The sequence below is a fragment of the Cervus elaphus genome, chromosome 24 (assembly GCF_910594005.1).
Source record: "Cervus elaphus chromosome 24, mCerEla1.1, whole genome shotgun sequence".
Classification (NCBI taxonomy): Eukaryota; Metazoa; Chordata; class Mammalia; order Artiodactyla; family Cervidae; genus Cervus; species Cervus elaphus.
Genome location: NC_057838.1, coordinates 57,494,096 through 57,518,832, shown reverse-complemented (window position 1 = coordinate 57,518,832; position 24,737 = coordinate 57,494,096). Strand labels below are relative to the sequence as shown.

General features: G+C 38.8%; 1 protein-coding gene across 4 annotated transcripts in view; it reads left to right on the top strand.

Moving 5' to 3' along the window:
- CACNA2D3 (calcium voltage-gated channel auxiliary subunit alpha2delta 3) overlaps positions 1-24,737 on the top strand; it is an 846,876-nt gene that overhangs the window by 349,572 nt on the left and 472,567 nt on the right. For all 4 annotated transcript variants that reach the window (XR_006337469.1, XM_043885641.1, XM_043885642.1 and 1 more), the window contains exon 5: positions 21,973-22,135. Coding sequence is in view for 3 of the 4 variants with exons in the window: in XM_043885641.1 (XP_043741576.1) it covers positions 21,973-22,135 (163 nt within the window). In the remaining variant the exon portion in view is untranslated. The remainder of the gene's footprint in view (positions 1-21,972; positions 22,136-24,737) is intronic.

Sequence of the window (24,737 nt, the reverse complement as noted above, 5' to 3'; positions counted from 1 at the left end):
TTTCAGTAAAGTAGCTCTTTCTCCAAAATGAGGGGTATCTCGCAGTCAGCTGAAGGCCTTAAGAGCAAAAACATTCCCTGAGGAAGAAGCAATTCTGTCTGGAAATTGCAGCATGAAAAACCTGCCTTAGTTTCTAGCTTGCCTGGCAAGCCTTGTTGAATTGGACTTAAGACTGCCATGTTATCTTTTACCTAAATTTCAATCTGCCAGCTTACCCTATAGACTTGGACTTGACAGTCCCCAAAATCAAATGAGCTAGTTCCTCTAATCAATAATCAAAAATACATCTCTCTTTCCCTTCCTCCCTGATCTATTTCTCTGGAGAACTCTGACCAGTTTGATTATTTACTGAGTAAATAATCAGTTTACTCAGTAAATGTCCATATGTTCTGGATCTAACCGGTTCTTGGGGCTGTATTTTCCAAGTCAGAGGTGTCTTTGGGTCCCTTGGGGAGTTAGGCAAGCAGAGCACAGGCCCACCTCCTGGGAAGTTCACAGTTGGTTGGTTGTCACACACACACACACACACACACACACACACACACAGTTGGTTGGTTGTCACACACACACACACACACACACACACACACACACACACACACACACAATTAGATAACTTCACAGGCAGGATTTCATTAAAGCCAAAAATGTGTGGAGCAGATCCTTCCCACCCATGAAGCAGGACCTCTGTGGTGGAGCCATGCAGTTCTCTTATGCAGCTTACCCAGCAGGAAGGGAAAGCAAAAGTTGCCTATGAAAATAGTGCCTTTGGCCTGGGCTGCTCATTGGAATCACTGGTGGGGGGAGGCTGAAAAAAATACCACCGTGGGATTAAGATTTAATTGTTCCAAGTTTTGATGTGGGCATCTGGTTGTTGGGAAACTCTGCAGCCTGAGTTGAAAAACAATGCCTGAAGACATTGTGATTTGTGAAATTAGGTGCCTCTCATCTAAGAATCCGCCTGCACTGCGGGAGACCTGGATTCGATCCCTGGGTTGGGAAGATCCCCTGGAGAAGGGAAAGGCTACCCCCTCCAGTATTCTGGCCTGGAGAATTCCATGGACAGTCCATGGGGTTGCAAAGAGTCGGACACGACTGAGCAACTTTCACTCACTCACTCACTCACTCACCTGAAAAGAGTTAAAGAGGGAACTAGGGTATCTTCAGGAAACAAGGCCTGCAGGCATTTCCTGCCAGCTGCCTGTTTTTGTAAATAAAGCTTTATTAGAACACAGCCACACCCATTTCTGTATTGGCTACTTTGGCTAAAACAACAGAATTGAAAGTTGTGAAAGAAAGTGTCTCACCTGTAAAACCTAATGTAGCTCTTTACAGAAACAGTTTGCCAGCCACTAACCAGGAAGTATTGAGTTTTCAAGGATGTGGGTGATGTGGGAGAGGCTCAGCCACCATTAAAGGAGAGCATACATTTGTTCCTTAGGTTGAGATATTACCTCAGAAGTCTTAACGCTTATAGGCAGTCACCACCAATCAATTAAGGAGGGCACAGACTGAAACCTATTTGCCATCTCTTGATATTTCCTTTTGAATCTGAAGCTTAACCTGTGTGGTGACAGTAGTGTAGCTGAGTCATTGAGAAGACCTGAGCTGTTGGATTCTAGAGTTGGTGGAGGGGCAGAGCAGTGAATTCTTTTCCCTGGTAGCATTCCTATCAGAACTGAAGACTGACACATTCTGTGACAGTGGTGTTGAAGAAGAGGGAGTTCATGGCAAGGGGATGGATGCCCAGGAGGTATCTCAGAGTTCCTGCCATATATTCTTCAACTTAAGGTGATTGGCACAGACCAGCAATGCCAGCCACTTCTGGAGTTACATTACCCATTTCTCTGGATGCAGTCATCTGTCTGGATTTGTGACAGAGGTCATGCAGTATTAATAAGATCTTGATCTCCTACAGCTTCCCTTCTCCAAGCCATAGGAGACACTGCTAACAATATGATCTTTCTAACCTGTTGGGAACTTTTCCTGCTGCCACAAGACTTTGAAGAGTTAACTTTGAATGTAGGTTTGTGGAATATGGCTAACCACAAGGATTTGGATATTGGTCCTTTAATCAGTTAGTCAACCAACAAGTACCAGGGGCTGGGGATACAAAGTGAGTAGAGAGAGACACAATTCCTGCAGTTGCAGAACTAATCTCATAGGGAAGTTGCATTGTGAGTACCTGTCAAGTAGCTCCCACAGTGGATGCCGAGAAGGACAGCTACATGATCAGCTATATTTGAGGAAGGCTGTGTATAACACCCTTCCCCTGAGATGCTCAGAGTGCACATAGGGTACTCTCGAAGTGAATTAAAGGCCCTGAGGATTCCTGAAATGAAAAATCTCCTTGCCTTTTCTTAAACCCCAACTTTTCCCCAAACCTTTGCAATGGCACACATTCAAAAAAATTATTCCTTGTTAGTATTCCATGGAATGGCTTTCTCTTGCACAGATCATACTTTGGAAATGCTACTTTGGGACACTGGAGAAGTGCTGCACCCAGGGGTACACAAAATGAGCCACTGGGATGCTTAAGAAGAATACATTTTATTTCTATTTTATTTTATTTCTATTCTGATTTTTAAACTTTATTTTATAGTGTGCTGTTGTTTAGTTGCTAAGTCATGTCCAACTCTTTTGTGACCCCATGGACTGTAGACCACCAGGCTCCTCAGTCCATGGAATTTTCCAGACAAGAATACTGTAGTGTGGTACCATTTCCTTCTCCGGGAGTTCTTCCCCACTCAGGGATCAAGCTCTTGTGTCCTGCATTACAGGCTAATTCTTTACCATTGAGCCCCCTGGGAAGCCCCTTATAGTGTGTACATGTTAGTATATAGTTGATAGGTAGTACCCATGACATCAGTGAATGAGATGCTACTCAAAATCTTTAAAAAAATACTTTATTTAGATCAGTTTTAGGTTTACAACAAAATTCAGAGGAAGATACAGAGATTTCTCATATGCTTCTGTGTATGCATAGCCTCCCACCTTATCAATATCACTCACCAGAATGGTGCTTTTTTTTTTTTTCTTTTATATTATACAGACACACACACACACACACCAAGAATGAACCTACATTGACACATAATCAGCCAAAGTCCATGATTTACCCACTTGCTCTAGGGTTCGCTCTTGGTGTTTTATATTCTGTGACTTTGGACAAATGTATTATGACATATATTCATCATTATAATATCACACAGACTATTTTCATGGTCCTACAAAAATAAAATCTCTCTGTTCTGCCAATTTATTCTTCTCCCCACCTATCCCTGTCAAACACTGATCTGTTAGTGCTTCCACTTTTACCCCTTCTACATGCCATGAAGTGATGGGACCAGATGCCGTGATTTTGTTTTTTTGAATGTTGAGTTTTAAATCAGCTTTTACACTCTCATCAACAGGCTCTTAAGTTCCTCTTCTCTTTCTGTGATTAGATTAGTATTATCTTCCTATCTGAGATTGTTGATATTTCTCACAGAAATCTTGATTCCAGCTTGTGATTCATCCAGAACAGCATTTTGCTTGATGGACTCTGCATATACATTAAATAATCAGGGTGACAGTATATAGCCTTGTCCTTTCCCAATTTTGAACGAGTTAGTTATTCCATGTCTGCTTCTAACTGTTGCTTCTTGACTCTCATGCAAGTTTCTCAGGAGACAGGTAAGGTGGTTGGTATTCCCATCTCTTGAATTTTCCATGGTTTGTTGTGATCCATACAGTCAAAGACCTTTGCATAATCAGTGAAGTAGAAGTTTTTCTGGAATTCTCTTGTTTTTTCTGTGATCCAGCAGATGTTGGCAATTTGATCTCTGGGTCATCTGCCTTTTATAAATCCAACTTGTACATCTGGAAGTTCTTGGTTCATATACTGCTGAAGCCTTGCTTGAAGGATTTTGAGCATAACCTCACTAGCATGTGAAATGAGCACAACTATATGGTAGTTTTGAAGATTCTTTGGCATTGCCTTTCTTTCGGATTGGCATGAAAACTGACCTTTTCCAGTCCAGTGACCACTGCTGAGTTTTGAAAATTTGCTGACATATTGAGTACAACACTTTAACAGTATAATCTTTTAGAATTTTAAATAGCTCAGTAGGTATTCCATCACCTCCACTAGCTTTGTTCGTAGTGATGCTTTCCTAAGGCCCACTTGACTTTACACTCCAGGATATCCAGCTCTTGGTGAGTGACCATACCATCATGATTTTCTGGGTCATTAAGACCCTTTTAATATAGTTCTTCTGTGTATTCTTGCTACCTATTCTTAATCTCTTCTGCTTCTGGTGTCTTCTAGAAGTTTTATAGTTTTACATTTTATATTTCGGTCTATGATCCATTCTGAGTTAAATTTGAAGGGTGTGAGGTTTGTGTTTGGGCTTTCCAGGTGGTGCTAGTGGTAAAGAACCCACCTATTAGTTCAGGTAGATGTAAGAGATGCAGGTTCGCTCCGTGGGTCAGGAAGATCCTCTGGAGGAGGGCATGGCAACCCACTCCAGTATTCTTGGACAGAGGAGCCTGGCAGGCTGCGGTCTGTAGGGTCACACAGAGTCAGACATGACTGAAGTGACTTAGCAGGCATGCATGAAAGAGTTGTGTTTAGATTCATTTATTTTTGCATGTGGATGTCTAGTTGTTCCAGCACCATTTGGTAAGGGAGTATTTGTTCCTGTTTTCAAGATAAGTTGACTGTATTTATTGGGGGGGATCCATTTCTGAGCTCTCTATTGTTTATTCTTTAACCAGTACACAGCACTGTCTTGATGTCAGGAAGTCTTGAAGTGGGGTAGCATCACTCCTTCAATTTTTTTCTTCTTGTTTAATATTATGTTCAGATACTTTTTAGTGAAAATAATGCTTGATTCCTTCTAGCCAGAGGTTTTTTATTTCTGTCTATTGAAAATCTCATAACACCCTCCTACAAGGGTTGGCAAACTCCAGCCCACATGCCAAATCCTTTTTGCAGTTTCGTAAATCTTTGGTAAATAAAGTTTGCCTGGAGCACGGCCAGGTCCATTATTTTATGTATTGTCTAACCACTGTCATACTGCAACAGTAGTGTAGAAGAGATGTAACAAAGGTTGTGCAGCATGTAAAGCCTAAAATATGTACTGTCTGACCCTTTACAGAAAAAGTATGCCTACTCCTGCCCCACCGAATCAGTTTTAGACACTTACTCATTTGATCATCACCTCCTATACAATGTTACAAACCTCCATCCATAGTTCTTCAGGCACTCTGTCTACCAGTTCTAGTCCCTTGAATCTATTTGTCACCGCCGCTGTATAATCATAAGGGATTTGATTTAGGTCATTTTTGAATGGCCTAGTGGTTTTTCCTACTTTCTTCAACTTGAGCCTGAATTTTGCAATAAGGAGCTGATGATCTGAGCCACATGAAGTGACAGTTAGAACTGGACATGGAACAGCTGACTGGTTCAGAATTGGGAAAGGAGTATGTCAAGGCTATATATTGTCACCCTGCTTACTTAAATTCTAGCAGAGTACATCATGCAAAATGCCAGACTGGATGAATCACAAATTGGAATCAAGATTGCTGGGAGAAATATCAACTGTAGATAGGCAGATGATACCACTTTAATGGCAGAAAGTGAAGAGGAACTAAAGAGCCTGTGGATAAGCATGAAAAAAGAGTGTGAAGAGGTGGCTTGAAATGCAACATTCAAAAAATTAAGATCATGGCATCCAGTCCTATCACTTCATGGTAAATAGATGGGGAAAATGTGGAAAAAACAGGGTCTGGGATCCAAAATCAATGAGGATGGTGATTGTAGCCATGAAATTAAAAGACACTTGCTCCTTGGAAGAATAGCTATAACAAACCTAGACAGTGTTTTAAAAAGCAGACTTCACTTTGCCAATAAAGGTCCATGTAGTCAAGGCTATGATTTTTCCAGTGGTCATATATGGCTGTGAGAGTTGGACCATTAAGAAGGCTGAGCACTGAAGAACTGATGCTTTCAAACTGTGTTTCCGGAGAAGACTCTTGAGAGTTACTTGGATAACAGGGACATCAAACCAGTCAATCCTCAAGGAAATCAGTCCTGAATATTCATTGGAAGGATTGATGCTGAAACTGAAGCTCCAGTACTTTGGCCACGTGATGCAAAGAGCTCACTCACTGGAAAAGTCCCTGATGCTGGGAAAGACTGAGGGCAAGAGGAGAAGAGGGTGACAGAGGATGCAATGTTTGGATGGCATCACTGACTCAAAGTAGGAAGTCAAGAAACACCTGGAGTAACAGGCAAATTTGGCCTTGGGGTACAGAATGAAGCAGGACAAAGGTTAGTAGAGTTCTGCCAAGAGAACGCACTGGTCATAGCAAACACCATCTTCCAACAACACAAGATATGACCCTACACATGGACATCACCGGATGGTCGACACCAAAATCAGATTGATTATATTCTTTGCAACCAAAGATGGAGAAGCTCTATACAGTCAGCAAAAACAAGACCAGAAGCTGACTGTGGCTCAGATCATGAACTCCTTATTGCCAAATTCAGACTGAATTGAAGAAAGTGGAGAAAACCACTAGACCATTCAGGTATGACCTAATTCAAATCCCTTATGACTATACAGTGAAAGTGAGAAACATATTTAAGGGACTAGATCTGACAGACAGAGTGCCTGATGAACTATGGATGGAGGTTCATGACATTGTACAGGAGACAGGAATCAAGACCATCCCCAAGAAAAAGAAATGCAAAAAAGCAAAATGGCTGTCTGATGAGGCCTTACAAATAACTGTGAGAAGAAGGGAAGCGAAAAGAAAAGGAGAAAAGGAAAGATATACCCATTTGAATGCAGAGTTCCAAAGAAGAGCAAGGAGAGATAAGAAAGCCTTCCTCAGCGACCAATGCAAAGAAATAGAGGAAAACAATAGAATGGGAAAGACTAGCAATCTCTTCAAAAAATTAGAGATACCAAGGGAACATTTCATGCAAAGATGGGCTCAATAAAGAACAGAAATGGTATGGACCTAAAAGAAACAGAAGATATTAAGAAGAGGTGGCAAGAATACACAGAAAAACTGTACAAAAACAATCTTCATGACCCAGATAATCATGATGGTGTGATCACCAACCTAGAGCCAGATATCCTGGAATGTGAAGTCAAGTGGGCCTTATGAAGAATCACTACGAACAAAGCTAGTGGAGGCGATGGAATTCCAGTTGAGCTATTTCAAATCCTGAAAGACGATACTGTGAAAGTACTGCACCCAATATGCCAGCAAATTTGGAAAACTCAGCAGTGGCTACAGGACTGGAAAAGGTCAGTTTTCATTCCAATCCCAAAGAAAGGCAATGCCAAAGAATGCTCAAACTACCAAACAATTGCACTCATCTCACACACTAGTAAGTGATGCTCAAATTTCTCCAAGCCAGGCTTCAGCAATACGTGAACTGTGAACATCCAGATGTTCAAGCTGGTTTTAGAAAAGGCAGAGGAACCAGAGATCAAATTGCCAACATCCGCTGGATCATCAAAAAAGCAAGAGAGTTTCAGAAAAACATCTATTTCTGCCTTACTGACTATGCCAAAGCCTTAACTTTGTGGATCACAATAAACTGTGGAACATTCTGAAAGAGATGGGAATACCAGACCACCTGATTTGCCTCTCGAGTCACCTGTATGCAGGTTATGAAGCAACAGTTAGACCTGGACCTGGAACAACAGACTGGTTCCAAATAGGAAAAGGAGTACATCAAGGCTGTATATTGTCACCCTGCTTATTTAACTTATATGCAGAGTACATCATGAGAAATGCTGGGCTGGAAGAAGCACAAGCTGGAATCAAGATTGCCAGGAGAAATATCAATAACCTCAGATATGCAGATGACATCACTCTTATGGCAGAAAGTGAAGAAGAACTAAAGAGCCTCTTGATGAAAGTGAAAGAGGAGAGTGAAAAAGTTGGCTTAAAGTTCAACATTCAGAAAACTAAGATCATGGCATCTGGTCCTATCACATCATGGCAAATAGATGGGGAAACAGTGTCAGACTTTAATTTTTTGGGCTCTAAAAATCACCGCAAATGGTGATTGCAGCCTTGAAATTAATAGATGCTTACTCCTTGGAAGGAAAGTTATGACCAACCTAGACAGCATATTAAAAAGCAGAGATACTCCTTTGCCAACAAAGGTCCATCTAGTCCAGGCTGTGGTTTTTCCGCAATCATGTATGGATGTGAGAATTGGACACTTTCTTTCTTTATAAAGAAAGCTGAGCACCGAAGAATTGATGCTTTTGAAATGTGGTGTTGGAGAAGACTCTTCAGAGTCCCTTGGACTGCAAGGAGATCCAACCAGTCCATCCTAAGGGAAATCAGTCCTGAATATTCACTGGAAAGACTGATGCTGAAGCTGAAACTCCAATACTTTGGCCACCTGATGCTAGGAGCTGACTCATTGGAAAAGACCCTGATGCTGGAAAAGATTGAAGAGAGGAGGAGAAGGGGACCGCAGAGGATGAGATGGTTGGATGGCATCACTGACTCAATGGACATGGGTTTGGGTGGACTCTGGGAGTTGGTGATGGACAGGGAGGCCTGGCGTGCTGTGGTTCATGGGGTTGCAAAGAGTTTGACATGACTGAGCGACTGAAATGAACTGAACTTACTCAATGGACATGAGTTTGAACAAACTCAGGGAGATGGTGCAGGACAGAGAAGCCAGGCCTGCTGCAGTTCATGGGTTCGCAAAGAGTCGGACACAACTTGGCAACTGAACAACAACAACATTGGGCTGCTGCATCCTAAGTTGGTGCCAAGCCAGATTTGGGGGAATAGCACACCTACCATTTTGTCCCTGGTGTTTTCTTTGCCACATTTCGTCCCCTGGATTAGTTTCATTTATGCCGCATCAAACTTGGTAGGTGATCAGATATACTCACAAAGCGTCAGCCTTTTCAAAATCAGTACAGAGAGAACAAATAGATATAGGGAGGATAAATAGAACATAGTCGTTTGTGGTAAAGAATGGGGCAGCATTGAGCAAAATCCTCCGTGTGTTTTCATCCTTCCTTTGGTTGCATTTTAGGTTGTGCAAGTTATTCAATTAAATGGCAATTTTGAAACTGCCTTTGCAGAGCCTGTATGTGAGCATTGATGGCACCGGCCTTAGCTAAGTAGTTTGGACTTTGTTAATTTATATGTTTTCATTTCTTTTAAGTAAATACATAGACATGAAATTTGCTGCATCATAGAGCATGTTTAAATTTACAAAAAGCTGCAAATGGCTTTCCAAAGTGTTTGAAAAATATGGGATTTCCTCTTACTTCACATTTTTACCAACATTTAATATTGTCTGAAAATTTAATACTTGCTGTTCTAGTGGGTATAAAATCACATTTGATAGCAATGATGGAGTTTTATTTTGTCCTTCCTTGATGACTAATAATATTTAAAAATTTTTGGTTTGCTTACTGGACATTTGTATACTTTCTTTTTTATGGTGTCTGTTTAACATTTTTGCTTGTAGTTTAATTGTGTTTTAAATTGTGTTATAGGAGTTCTTTACATATTCTGGGTACAGGCCACTTGTCAGATATGTGTACTTTGAATACTTTTTCCTCAGTGATGTCTTTACTGTGTGATTACTATTAATAGTAGTAAATTTGATGATCAAAAGTTTTCACTTTTCATAAAGTACACAAATTTTAAGTACTTTCTATAACCTAAGAAATCACTGCCTACTTGAAGGCAGCAAAAGGTATTCATCATTTAAAAGATGTTTATAAGTATTATATCTTTTTCATTCAAGTCTTTCATCTATCTTGAATGAATATGTGTTTATTGTGTAAAAGATGTTGAGGATGTTGTTTTCAAATGATTGACCATATGTGTTAGTTGCTCAGTCGTGCCCAACTCTTTGTGACCCATGGACTGTAGCCCTTCAGGCTCCTCTGTCCATGGAATTCTTCAGGTAAGAATACTGGAGTGGGTAGCAATTCCCTTCTCCAGGGGCTCTTCCTGACCCAGGGATTGAACCCGGGTCTCCTACATTGCAGGAGGGTTCTTTACCATCTTGAGTCACCAGGGAAGCTCTGGTTGAACATATGTTCCACCACAGTTTGTTGGAAATCATTTCCCCATTGAATTATCTAAGCACCTTTATTGAAAATTTGTTAATTGTATAAACATGGCTTTATTTCTGGATTCTCTTCAGTTCCATTAATCTGTTTTTCTGCTCTAATGCCAATACCACACCATTTTGAATAATTAAGTTTAGAGTAAGACTTAAATTTAGGAAATGTGAGTCATTGGACCTTTTTCTTCTTTTTAAAAATTATTTTTGATATTCTCAATTCTTTTCATCTTTATAAAATTTAAAGTTAACAATTACTACAGCCAGCCTATTGACATTTTGATTGAGATTTCTTTGGAGTTTTAAATCAATTTGGGAAGAAATAACATTTAAATACTGAGTTTTCCAATTCTTAAGCACAAGGCATTTCTTTCAGTTCATTTAAGGCTTCTTTAATTTCTGCCAGCAATATCTTTTTTTTTTTTTTTTGCCAGCAATATCTTATAGTTGCCAGCATACAGATACTATAGCATTTCCCTGGTAGCTCAGTTGGTTAAGAATCTACCTGCAAATGCTGGAGACATGAATTTGATCTCTGAGTCAGGAAGACCCCCTGTAAAAGGAAATGGCACCCCACTCCAGGACTCTTGCCTGGGAAATCACATGGACAGAGGAGCCAGGCAGGCTATAGTCCATGGAGTCTCAACGAGTAGGACATGACTTAGTGACTAAGCCATCACCACCATACAGATATTGCACATGTTTTTAAATTTTATACCAAAGTATGTATTTCCAGCTTTTTATGCTATTTGTAAATACTCTTGTTCTTCCAGTTGTTCTTAGTATAAAAAGAAAGGAACAGAAAGTGAAGTTGCTCAGTCGTGTTCAATTCTTTGCGACCCCATGGACTAGCTTACCAGGCTCCTCCGTCCATGGAATTTTTCAGGCAAGAAAAATTCCTAGTATAGTGAAATATAATTGATTATGCTATATTGATCTGATATCCTGTGACCTTGCCAAACTCAGTGGTTATAGTAGACTATGTACATTTCTTAGGGTTTTCTTTATGGGAAGTCATGTTGTTTGCAAAAAAGATAGTTTTTTTTTTTTTCCTATCCAATACCTATGGCATTCTTCTACTCATTCATTTATTCATTCATTGTACTGTATTTGCCAGAACTACCTGTACAATGTTGAATTGAAGTGAGAAGACATTCTTGCCTTTTACTGATCTTAGAAGAGAAATATTGAGTGTTTTGTTATGAGTTTAATGTTAGCTGAGGGTTTTATATAGATGGTTTTTGTCAGGTTGAGGACTTTTTATCTTATTTTAAATTTTCTGATAGTTTTTATGAAGAACAAAACTGGATTCTTTCAAATGTTTTTCTGCATTTATTTGGTCATAAGATTTTTTAAGAAAAATTCTGTTAATATGATGAACTGTGTTGATTGATTTTTGAAATGTTAAACCAACCTGGAATTCCTGGGTTAAATACAACTTGGTCATGATATGGGGATTTGATGCAGTATTAAATTTGTTAAGATTTTTCATTTAGGTTAATGAGTGACATTAGCATGTAATTTTTCCAAAATGTGTTCTTTTTTGGTTCTGCTGTCAGTATTATGCTGCCCTCATAAAATAAGTTGGGACATATTCCTTACTCCTGATTTTTTGTAAGAGTTTATTGGGTTCAATTCCTGGGTTGGGAAGATCCCCTGGAGAAGGGAAAGGCTACCCATTCCAGTATTCTGGCCTGGAGAATTTCATGGACTGTGTGGTCCATGGGGTTGCAAAGAGTCAGACCCAACTTTCACTTTCACTTCATGTAAGATAGCTTATATTTTTTCCTTATGTATTTGATAATATTCATTATTTAAGGCATTTGAACAAGGAGTTGTTTGGTTTTTCGTGACTATAAATTGTGAATTCAGTTTCTCTTTTAGAGCCAGTCATATTTTATACTTCTTTCTGTGTCAATGTTGGTAATTTCAGTTTTTCAAGCAATTTGACTGTAACTTTATATAAAATTTTAACTTTACATAAAATTATGATGTAAAGTTGTTTATAACATTCTTTTTTTTATCTGTTGGCTCTTTAATAATGTTTTCTCTTTCATTTCTGATTCTAGTATCTTGTGTGTTCTTATTTTTTATTCATCAGTCTAGGTAGGGTTTTATGATTTCATTAATCTTTTTATAGAACCAACTTTTGATATTGTTGACTTTTTCCCTGTTATTTGTCTTATATAATTGATTTCTGCTTTTTTCTCTATTGTTTTATTTCTTCTTTTTGACTTTTTTCTTTTTTTCTATTTTCTTCCTTGAGGTAGTATCTTTGTGCATCTTAAAAATTTCTCCTTTTCTATTATAAACTTTAAAATCTACAAAATTTTCTCTAATTTCTTAGTTACATCTTACAAATATTTATTATTATTATTTATTTCAAAATATTTTACAATTTTTTCTGTCATTTTCTTCCATTACACATGTATTAAGATACTTTCAAAATCTTTTAAGATTCTTCTAAACATTATTTTTTCTTAGATGTTCCTGATATTTTTTGTATCTTTATCATATACTGAATTCCCATTTTTATCATCTGGAAAAGAAGGTGTGCTCTGTAGTTGTTAGGTGTGGAACTCCTGAAATTCAATTAGCATTAAGTTGGTAAATAGTGTTACTACATGACCAACACCCAGTAAAAATCCTTAACACTCAGTATTTATTGAGCCTCCCTGGTAGGCAACATTTCAAATGGGTTGTTACAGTTCATTGCTGGAAGAATTTTTACATCTTATGTAATTGTACTGGGAGAGAGATCTTGAAGGCTTGCATCTGGATTTTTCTGGACTTTGTCACATGTGTCTCTTTTCCTTTAATGGTTTTGCTTCTTCATATCTTTTCACTGTAATGCATCTTTTCAAAGAACCAACTTTTAGTTTCATTGATTTCCTTTCTTTTTTTGTTTTAATTTGTTTTTTATTGAAGGATAATTGCTTTACAGAATTTTGTTGTTTTCTGTCAAATCTCAACATTAATCAGCCATAGGTATACATATATCCCCTCCCTTTTGAATCTCCCTCCTGTCTCCCTCCCCCTCCCACCCCTCAAGGTTGATACAGAGCCCCTGTTTGAGTTTCCTGAGCCATACAGCAAATTCCCGTTGGCTATCTATTTTACATATCATAATGTAAGTTTCCATGTTACTCTTTCCATACATCTCACCCTCTCCTCCCCTCTCCCCATGTCCATAAGTCTATTCTCTCTCTCTCTCTCTGTCTTTTTTTTTTTTTTTCCCGAGAGGAAGATATCCTTTTTTTTTTTTTTTCTTCTTTAACTGGAGGCTAATTACTTTACAATATTGTGGTGATTTTTGCCATGCATTCACATGAATTAGCCATGGGTGTACATGTTTTTCCCATCCTGAACCCCACTCCCACCTCCCTCCCCATCCTATCCCTCAGGGTCATCCCAATGCACCAGCCCTGAGTACCCTGTCTCATGCATTGAACCTGGACTGGCGATCTATTTCACATATGATAATATACATGTTTCAATGCTATTCTCTCAAATCATCCCACCCTCACCTTCTCGCACAGAGTCCAAAAGTCTGTTCTTTACATCTGTGTTTCTTTTGCTGTCTCGAATATAGGGTCATTGTTACCATCTTCCTAAATTCCATATATATGTGTTAATATACTGTATTGGTGTTTTTCTTTCTGACTTACTTCGCTCTGTATAATAGGCTCCAATTTCATCCACGTCATTAGAACTGATTCAAAGGCATTCTCTTTAATAGCTGAGTAATACTCCATTGTGTGTATGTACCACAGCTTTCTTATCCATTCGTCTGCCAATGGACATCTAGGTTCCTTCCATGTCCTGGCTATTGTAAACATGCTGCATGATCATTGGGGTACACGTGTCTCTTTCAATTCTGGTTTCCTCAGTGTGTATGCCCAGCAATGGGATTGCTGAGTCGTATGGAAGTTCTGTTTCCAGTTTTTTAAGGAATCTCCACACTGTTCTCCCTACTGGCTGTACTAGTTTGCATTCCCACCAACAGTGTAAGAGGGTTCCCTTTTCTCCACACCCTCTCCAGCATTTATTGTTTGTAGACTTTTTGATAGTAGCCATTCTGAGCGGCATGAGATGGTACCTCATTGTGGTTTTGATTTGCATTTCTCTGATAATGAGTGATGTTGAGCATCTTTTCATGTGTTTGTTAGCCCTCTGTATGTCTTCTTTGGAGAAATGTCTGTTTAGTTCTTTGGTCCATTTTTTTGATTGGGTCATTTTTTTTCTGAAATTGAGCAGCAGGAGTTGCTTGTATATTTTTGAGATTAATTCTTTGTAGTTGCTTCGTTTGCTATTATTTTCTCCCATTCTGACGGCTGTCTTTTCACCTTGCTTATAGTTTCCTTCATTGTGCAAAGGCTTTTAAGTTTAATTAGATCCCATTTGTTTATTTTTGCTTTTATTTCCATTACTCTGGGAGGTGGGTCATAGAGGATCCTGCTGTGATTTCCATCAGAGAGTGTTTTGCCTATGTTTTCCTCTAGGCGTTTTATAGTTTCTGGTCTTAAATTTAGATCTTTAATCCATTTTGAATTTATTTTTGTGTATGGTGTTAGAAAGTGTTCTAGTTTCATTCTTTTACAAGTGGCTGACCAGTTTTCCGAGAACTACTTGTTAAAGAGATTATCTTTTCTCCATTGTATATTCTTGCCTCCTTTGTCAAAGATAAGGTGTCCATTGGTGTGTAGATTTATCTCTGGGCTTTCTGTCTTGTTCCATTGATCTATATATCTGTCTTTGTGCCAGTACCATCCTGTCTTGATGACTGTAGCTCTGTAGTAGAGACTGAAGTCAGGCAGGTTGATTCCTCCAGTTCCATTCTTCTTTCTCAAGATTGCTTTGGCTATTTGAGTTTTTTTGTATTTCCATACAAATTGTGAAATTATTTGATCTAGTTCTCTGAAAAATACTGTTGGTAGCTTGATAGGGATTACATTGAATGTATAGATTGCTTTGGGTAGTATAGTCATTTTCACTATATTGATTCTTCCAATCCATGAACATGGTATATTTCTCCAACTGTTTGTGTCATCTTTGATTTATTTAATCAGTGTTTTATAATTTTTTATATATTTCTGTATATACATTTCTATATATAGGTCTTTTGTTTCTTTAGGTAGCTTTATTCCTTTTGTTCTTTTCATTGCAGTGGTGAATGGAATTGTTCCCTTAATTTCTCTTTCTGTTTTCCCATTGTTAGTGTATAGGAATGCCAGGGATTTCTGTGTGTTAATTTTATATCCTGCAACTTTACTGTATTCATTGATTAGCTCCAGTAATTTTCTGGTGGAGTCTTTAGGGTTTTCTATGTAGAGGATCATGTCATCTGCAAGCAGTGAGAGTTTTACTTCTTTTCCAATCTGGATTCCTTTTATTTCTTTTTCTTCTCTGATTGTTGTGGCTAAAACTTCCAAAACTATGTTGAATAGTAGTGGTGAGAGTGGGCACCCTTGTCTTGTTCCTGACTTTAGGGGAAATGCTTTCAGTTTTTCACCATTGAGGATAATGTTTGTTGTGGGTTATCATATATGGCTTTTATTATGTTGAGGTATGTTCCTTGTTTGCCTGCTTTCTGGAGAGTTTTTATCATAAATGGATGTTGAATTTTGTCAAAGGCTTTGTCTGCATCTATTGAGAAAATTGTATCACATTGATAGTGAATAATGAAGAATCCTTGCATCCCTGGGATAAAGCCCACTTGGTCATGATGTATGATCTTTTTAATATGTCGTTGGATTCTGTTTGCTAGAATTTCGTTCTTCTCTAGATTTTTGGCAGAATTTAGCAGTGAAGCCATCTAGTCCTGGGCTTTTGTTTGTTGGGATATTTCTGATTACAGTTTCAATTTCTGTGCTTGTGATGGGTCTGTTAAGATTTTCTACTTCTTCCTGATTCAGTTTTGGAAAGTTATACTTTTCTAAAAATTTGTCCATTTCTTCCAATTGTCCATTTTATTGGCATATAGTTGCTGATAGTAGTCTCTTATGATCCTTTGTATTTCTGTGTTGTCTGTTGTGATTTCTCCATTTTCATTTCTAATTTTATTGATTTAATTCTTCTCCCTTTTTTTCTTGATGAGTCTGTTTAGTGGTTTGTCTATTTTATTTATTTTCTCAAAGAACCAGCTTTTAGCTTTGTTGATTTTTGCTATGGTGTCTTTTGTTTCTTTTGCATTTATTTCTGCCCTAATTTTTATGATTTCTTTCCTTCTGCTAACCCTGGGGTTCTTCATTTCTTCTTTTTCTAGTTGCTTTAGGTGTAGAGTTAGGTTATTTATTTGATTTTTCTCCTGTTTAGGAGGTGGGTCATAGAGGATCTTGCTTTGATTTATGTGTGAGTTTTCTACCTGGTTTTCTCTAGGAGTTTTATAGTTTCTGGTCTTATATTTAGGTCTTTAATCTATTTTGAGTTTATCTTTGCATATGGTGTTAGGAAGTGTTCTAATTTCATTCTTTTACATGTGGCTGTATATGCATGTATGTGAATGACCCAGTGAACAAAGGAAATTAAAAAATTATATTTACCAGTTAAGAACAAAACTAACTAAGGGAACCAAAAGTTATGTCTACCTTAACAAAACTAACTAAAGCACAAACTGGAAAACAAAACTAAAGCAAGATGCCAATTGTGGAATAAAGCAATTAAAATAAAACTAACAAATATGTTGAGAGGAAAGGAAAAAAAGAATAGATATGCAAAGTTAAGTAGAGGTAGATAAAGAAGATTCATATATGTTAAAGATTAACTGCAAAGGGAAAAGAACAGTAGGAAAAGCAAGCAAAATAATAAATGTAGAAAAAATAATAATAGGTTTTAAAAATTAAAATTAGAAAATGAAATTAAAAATTAAAATTAAAAACAAAAGAAAAAAAAGAGGAAAACCCCTCAGAACTTCAAAAGCTCAACAAAGGGGCAGAGATTTGTAACAACAATTAAAAATGTGACTGAGAAAAAAAAAAGCTCAAGAGCTTAATTAGATTTCATAGTGCCAATAAAATCGATAACTACAACGGTGGTGGGGGGAAGGAAAAAAAATCCCAAAGAATCTACAGAACAAGTCAAAACATAAGAATAATAAATGTTTTTCTTCAGTCACTTTCAGAGTCGTTTACCTCACTGGGAGTCACTCAGTTTACCTCAACCTCCCTAGGATGCCCTCTAACACTGTGCTGATCTCTGGACCTGCTGTGGGGGCAGCTCAGATTCAAATCTGGTTCTACACCTCTGTGTTCTTGCCTCCAATGTCCACAGCTATCAGAACTAGTGCGTTTTCTTTTGTAGGAGCTCTCAATGACCTTTTATATATTCCGTAGACACAGAGTCTGACTAGTTGATCTTGTGGATTTAATCTGCAGCTTGTGCAGCTGGTGGGAGGGTTTTGGGTCTTTTTCCTTAGTCACACTGCCCCTGGGTTTCAATTGTGGTTTTATTCCCACCTCTGCATGTGAGTCGTCCACTGGTACAGCTGCTTGGGTCACAGGGGTTCTGGCAGCACTAGGTACTAAGGGGAGTTGGCAGCTAGGGCAGCAGGAAGTATTGTGCTCTAGAAGGGTATGGCAACCAGTATTGGCCAATACACTCCAGTATTCTTGCCTGGAGACCCCCCACCCCCAACCCCACCCCCCTGCTCTCTGACAGAGAAGCCTGGCAGACCACAGTCTACAGGGTTGCAGAGTCAGCTACTACCCAAGTGACCCACACAAGACTTTTTTAGCTTGTGGCAGCTCTGCCCCAGTGAGAGTTGAGTGTGAAGGTGGTGCAGCTGCTTGGCTTTTGGGGACCCTGGCAGCGCCAAGTGTGTAGGGACATGGACTGCCTCCACCACAGGAGTTATGGCCCTATCAGAGTCTTTTTTCAAGCCTCTTGTAGTTGGTGATCAGAAGGCCTCTTTGGCCAGACTTTCTCCATATCTCTGCCTGTTCAGGCATTTAGGGGGCTTCCTTGCCTGGGGTCCTTCTCTGCTGTTCAGTGCATCAGGCACATAGAGGGCCCCCCCTGGTTGGTATCCTACTCTGTAGTTCGTTGCATCAGTTACTTAAAGGAGCACCTTGGGTGGGGTCCTACTCTGTAGTTCAGTGCGTCAGGCATTTGATGGGCCAGCCTCTCTATTGTTCAGTGCTGGTGTGTTGGGGGAGAAAGGCTATGGTGATGGCTCCACCCGCTATGCGTGATTCTGCAGTATCACCTTGCTGGTGTGTTGGGGGAGAAAGGCTATGGTGATGGCTCCACCCGCTATGCGTGATTCTGCAGTATCACCTTGCTTCCATGGCTGCCCAGGTTTCCTCCACAGGCATTTCCCACCAGAGTCTCCTCCCTCACATTCCCTCGATCCATCTCTCCACAGTCAACAGCAGCCCTTGCCTGAGGATTGATCCATAATTTCTAAACGCCAGCTCCCAGCCACTGCACCTTCCAGGGGATCTGCGTCCCTGTCTGGGGTATGTATGGCTGCAGCAAGGACTGTCTGATTCTCATTCCATTTAGGCTGCCAAAGATTAGTAGTTTCATTTTCAGCCTTAAATATTTCTTCTCTGACTCAGACAATTGCCCGGATGTGGGGATCGGAACCCTGCTTCAGTTCACCCACCGGCCAAGGGCAGGTCCAGTCCTACCAACACTCTTCTTTATTCCCATAGTTCCTTCGTCCTATAGAGTTTTGAGTGGGTCTATGTATTCTTTTCTGCTGGTCAGGTACTCCTGGCCACTCTCAGCTGGTGTTCTGCATGCACTTCTATGTCTGAAGGTGTATTCCTGATGTATCCATGGAGATATTTACTCCACATCCACCTACTACTTTGCCATCTTGTTCTTTGAGTCATTGATTTTCTTAATTGATTTCCTGTTTTCAATTTCATTGATTTCTATTTAGGAAAATTAAAACAAATATTTTTTCCTTCTGCTTTGGATTTAGTTTTCTACTTTCTTGAAGAAGAAGCTTAGATGATTGATTTTAGATCTGTTTTCTTTTCTAATAAATGTATTGAATGCTGTAAATTTTCCTGTAAGCACTGCTTTTACTGCATCTTGCAAATTTTGATAAGTTGTATTTTGATTTTAATTTGGTTTAAAATTTATCTTGAGACTTATTCTTTGACCCATGTGTTATTTAGAAATATGTTATTTAATCTCCAAATATTTTGGGATTTGTCAAGCTATTTTTCTGTTGTTGATTTATAGTTTAATTTCAGTGTGGTCTGAGAGCATACTTTGTCTGATTTCTATTCTTTTAAATTTGTTAAAGAGTGTTTAATGGCTCAGAATGTGGTTTTTCATAGTGAATGTTCCATGTGAGCTGGACAAAAATGTTTATTCTGCTATTGTTGGATGAAGTAGCCTACAGTCAGTTTGGTCCAGTTGTGCTGTTCAGTTCAAATTGTCGTTGACAATATTCTGCCTGATAGATTTGTCAGTTACTGATAGAGGGGGTACTGAAGTCTCCAACTTTAGTAGTGCTGGTTTAGTAGTGTTTAGGATTAGCTGTTTCTCCTTGTAGTTCTGCCATTTTTTATCTCACATATTTTAATATTCTGTTAGGTGCATCCACGTTAAAAATTGTTATGCCTTCTTGGAGAATCGACCCCTTTGACATTATGTAATGCCAGTGTTTTTTTCCTGATAATTTTCCTTGCTTTGAAGTCTGCTTTGTCTGAAGTTAATATGGTCACTCTGGCTTTCTTTTGATTAATGTTAGCATGGTAAAATTTTCTCTATCCCTTGACTTTTAATCAAGTTGTCCTTTATATTTAAGGTGAGTTTCTTGTAGACAGCTTTTATTTTTTTATCCACTTTGACAGTCTCTTTTAACTAATCTATTTAGACCATTCACATTTAAAGTGATTACTGATATGATTGGATTAATATGTACCATGTTTGTAACCATTTTCTATTCATTGCCCTTTTTTTCGTCTTCTACTCTTTTTATGCCTTGTCTGGTTTTAATTGAGCATATCATATTTTTACTATAATATTAGTATTTTTTCCTTCCTAAACATTTATACTTCTTTTGAAAAATTGGTTTAGAGGTTGTTTTATAGTTTGCATTTTGCATTTATAACTAATAAAAGTCCACTGTCAAATAACCCTGTACCACTTCATGGATGGTATGGGACATTATGATAGAATATTCCCAATTTCTCCCTGCTATTCTTCATAACACTGTGGTATTCATTTCACTTATCCATGAGTGTTTATAATCCAGTAATTTGTTGCTATTATTATTTTGATCAAACTATTATCTGAGAGGTCAGTTACAAATAAGAAAATTAAATAATTTTACTTTTATTTATTTCTTCTGTGAAACTATCTTTTCTTTATGTAGATCAGGGTTTCTGATGTGTATTGTTTCCCTCCCTTTAAAGGACTTTTAACACTTTTTGCAAGGCAGGTCTGTTTGCAGAAAATTTCTTGAATTGTTATTTGTCTGAAGAGGTCTTTACTTATTTTTCAGTTTTGAAGGATAATTTTGCTGGATACAAATTCTAGGCTGGTCGGCCTTTTCTTCAAGCACTGAGTGTTCATGTCGCTCTCCTCTTGTTTTCTGTTTTCAGAACACAAGCCTTGATGTAATCCTTGCCTTTGTCCCTCTGTAGGTGAGGCTTTCCCCCCTTTCTGGCTTTCTTTAGTAGTTTCTCTTTTTGGTTTTTGTAGTTTGGATGTGACATGTCTAGGTATAGTATATTTTTGTTTGTTTTTTGTTTTTAATATTCATGTGCTTGATGTTTTCTGGACTTCTTGGATTGGGTTTGTTGTTTGTCATTAATTTTGGAATATTACTTCACATATTTCTTCTGTTCTTTTTTTCTCTTTCTCCTCCTCTGGTATTCCCATTACATATCTGTTACACTTTTTGTAATTGTTCCGTGGTTTTTGAAGATTCTGTTATTTTTTTCCTTTTTTTTTTTTCTTTGCTTTTCAGTTTGAGAAGTGTCTACTGATATAGCTTCAGGCTCACTGAATTATTTCCTCAGCTGTGTCTCAGCTGGCAGTGAGCCATAGGTGTTCTTCATTTCTGTTATGGGTTTTTTATTTCTAGCATTTCATTCTGATAGTTCATTAGAATATTTGTCTCTCTACTTATCTATTTCATCTTACCTGTTTTCTACTTTTTCTAGTAGTTCCCTTAGCATATTAATTACATTTGTTTTAAATTGCTGATCTGATAGTTACAACCACCCCTGCCATCCACCATCTTGCAATACTGTGAAGCAGATAAGTGCCCAGTCTTTGGAAATAGACTGTCTCTATTTTAATTCTGTTTCTGCTTCTCAGTGGTGTAATTTTTGACAACATACAGAAATTCTCTCTACCTCAATTTCTTCATTTGTGAGTTGAAAATACTCTTAAATCCTAGTTCTTAGAGTTGTTAGGAGAAGTGGATAAGTTGGCATATGGGAACCACTTAGAATAGCAAATATGACTATCTAACATATTATATATTCACTTAATTTTTGTTGTTTTCCAGTCTCCTTCTACTTAAAGTTAGGCTGATTAAGGGCAGAGTCTGTAAAGTCTTTAAAATCTTCAAACTCAAGAATTGAAATGTTTTTGTGCAGTTTTCTCTATATTTACATAAGGAAGTACTGAGAAGCTTCTTAAATTTGTTTTTCAAGAGTACTTAATGATACTGGGAAACATTTATCTAGTGCTATCATATCACACTAGTGCAGAAACAGCCATAGATGGTGTGAAAGGCTTAAAGAGATTATGTGACTAGAGTAAGATTCACAAGTGTAGGGGATGGCCCATCCAGGTCAGCCATACCCAGGTCTGAGTTCACAGCCTTCTCCTCTAAGCCACATGTTGTGTTTTCTTTTTTTTTTCACTTTCTTTTTCAGTATGAATACTTCAATGCCGTGCTAATAAATGAAAGGGACAAAGATGGGAATTTTTTGGAGCTGGGGAAGGAATTCATCTTAGCCCCAAATGACCATTTTAATAATCTGCCTGTGAACATCAGTCTGAGTGATGTCCAAGTGCCAACGAACATGTACAACAAAGGTAAGCCTTACTGCTGCTGGTCTTTTAAGAGGGTGGAGGGAGCAGGGTATGAGGGGCAGGGGTAGCTGGTTTGAGATATTGTGCTTTTTCGAAAAATGCGATTATAAGCCTAGTGTTTCAAGCATTGGCAGTATAGGTGAAGTGTGTGCCTCTTCTGCTTGGAGACTCTATGCTTGCTATTTTTCTGGTTCATGTTGCATTAGGCTCTCTTAACTTACAGTCCATAGGTTGGCAAACTTTTCTTTAAAGGGCCAGATATTTAATAATTCCTTAGACTTTGCAGGCTGTAAAGCCTCTGTTGCAACTACTCAGCTCTGCTGTTCTGGCACAAAAGCAACCATAGGTAATACGTAAATCAGTAGATAATATATAAATTGACTGTGTTCTCAGAAAACATTTAAGCTACAAAAACAGTTAGCTACATTGGACCTGCAGTCTCTAGTGTACAGAGCCTTTTCTCTTCTTCCTCCCTTCCTTATGATGGTTTTGAGGGTTCTGGAGCTCCTGGTATTACCATGGAATTAGTTGTCGTTTGCCTGCAATGCTGGACACCCCGGTTCAATTCCTGGGTCAGGAAGATCCCCTGGAGAAGGGATAGGCTACCCACTCCAGTATTCTTAGGCTTCCCTGGTGATTCAATTGGTAAAGAATCCACCCGCAATGCAGGAGACCTGGGTTCAATCCCTGGGTTGAGGAGATCCCCTGGAGAAGGGAATGGCTGCCCACTCTGGTATTCTGGCCTGGAGAGTTCCATGGACTATACAGTCTATGGGTACTCAAAGAATTGGACATGATTGAGCGACTTTCACTTAGAGTACAAGGCAGGATGAATCTTAATGAAGCTCCATGTTTTCAGGCTTGTGTTCCTCAAATCCAGTTTTTTCATAGATTCTAGAGTTCTTTTCCCCAAATTCCCATCTGCCCCTTTGAATTGGGATAATAGTAGCCACGGATTGGGCTTTGGCAACAGAGGAACTCTGGTTAGACCCTGAGTTCCACTTCTTACTGGATGTGATCTTGAAAGACTGAGACCACTTCCTTTCTTTAGACCTTAGTTTTCTTGTATCTAGGATATGGATAATAATTGTGTCAACATCATGGGATGAAACACATGATGTGTCCAAAGGGGTTAACTGAGGGAGGATATCACCCTCCTCTTCTTCACCATTACTGAGTAGGAGTTTGCTCTGCTTTGTCATACCAAGGAGGAGCCTAAGCAAAGAACTGTCTTCCCCCCAAAATAAATCAGGAAAACATGGCATTTTTAAAGTAAAAATCTACTGTTATGTCCCATTGATGTTTCAGAAATATTGGGATCTAGTTTCAGTATCTCAGGAATGCAGTGGTCAAGAGAAGGCTTGGATCCTGCTCTTTCTCTTGCTGGCTCTGTGATCCTCAGCAAGCAACTTTGCCTCCCTGAGCCTCAGTTTCCCTCTTTGTAAAATAGGGATAAGTGTACTGCCTCCTTTGGGGGGTTATTGTGAGAATATGAAATGATGCCTGAACAGTCTTAGCTCAACAGTTGCTCATAGAAAGTGCCTAGTGCATCTTAGTTGTCATCATTATTATTGGGAAATAAGATGAATATACATTTCTAAATGGTTTTAGGTTACTGTTTAAAGAATGTGGTCAATAATTAAAGAACTTCCCACTCACCATCTCTGAAGCATTCTTCTCATGCCTGTCATTTGAGGTTGGATATCTAATATCTCCCTTTCTTAGTTGACCTGTTATCCATCCTTGATGTTCTGTGAAGCAGTACCCTGTCCATTAATTTTTTTAATTATTTATTTGTTTATTTATTATTATTTTTGATTGCTCTGAGTCTTTGTTGCTATGCATGGGCTTTCTGTAGTTGCAGAGAGCAGGGCCTACTCTTTGTTGCAGTGCATGGGCTCCTCATTGTGGTGGCTTCTGTTGTTCAGGAACATAGGCTCCAGGGCGCACGGGCTTCAGTAGCTGTGGCACAGGGGCTCAGTAGTTGTGGTTCATGGGTTTAGTTTCTGCATGGCATGTGGAATCCTCCCAGACCAGGGATCTAACCCTGTCAGGCAAATTCTTATCCGCTGTGACACCAGGGAAGTCCCATTAATTATTCTGATGGTTAATGGAGCCCCTGTGGTGAACCAGATGCAGCCCCTTCCTTGAGAGGTTCACAGTGAACTTAGGGACCAGACAGGTAAAGAGATCATAGGATACTGTGTGTCATCTGCTGGCCACAGTTACTAAAAGCCCGGGACAGTGGGAGCTCTGAAGAGGGGGCCTGACTGTTTTTTCCTGTGAGCAGCCACACATTTGTCTTCATTCTTTCTCAGAGAAAATGATGTCAGTCCAAGTAGCCTTCAGTGGGCTGTGGATTGAACTGTATCCTGTGACCTAATCTTCACTTTGGACTCTTCCTCAGAGAGCAAATTCCTAAGAATGCAAGCCTTAGAGAATTGAGCTTAGCTTTGTTAGGTGGAGTTTAATCCTTCAGAGGCGTCCTGCCAGCTGAGAAGGAAACCACCTTTTGTACAGTGTGGCTGTAAGGGAACCATCCTGTCAGCATTAAATGCATTCTCAATGGAAGAGGAAAAGTTCAGATTTTGCAGAGCAGTTCCAG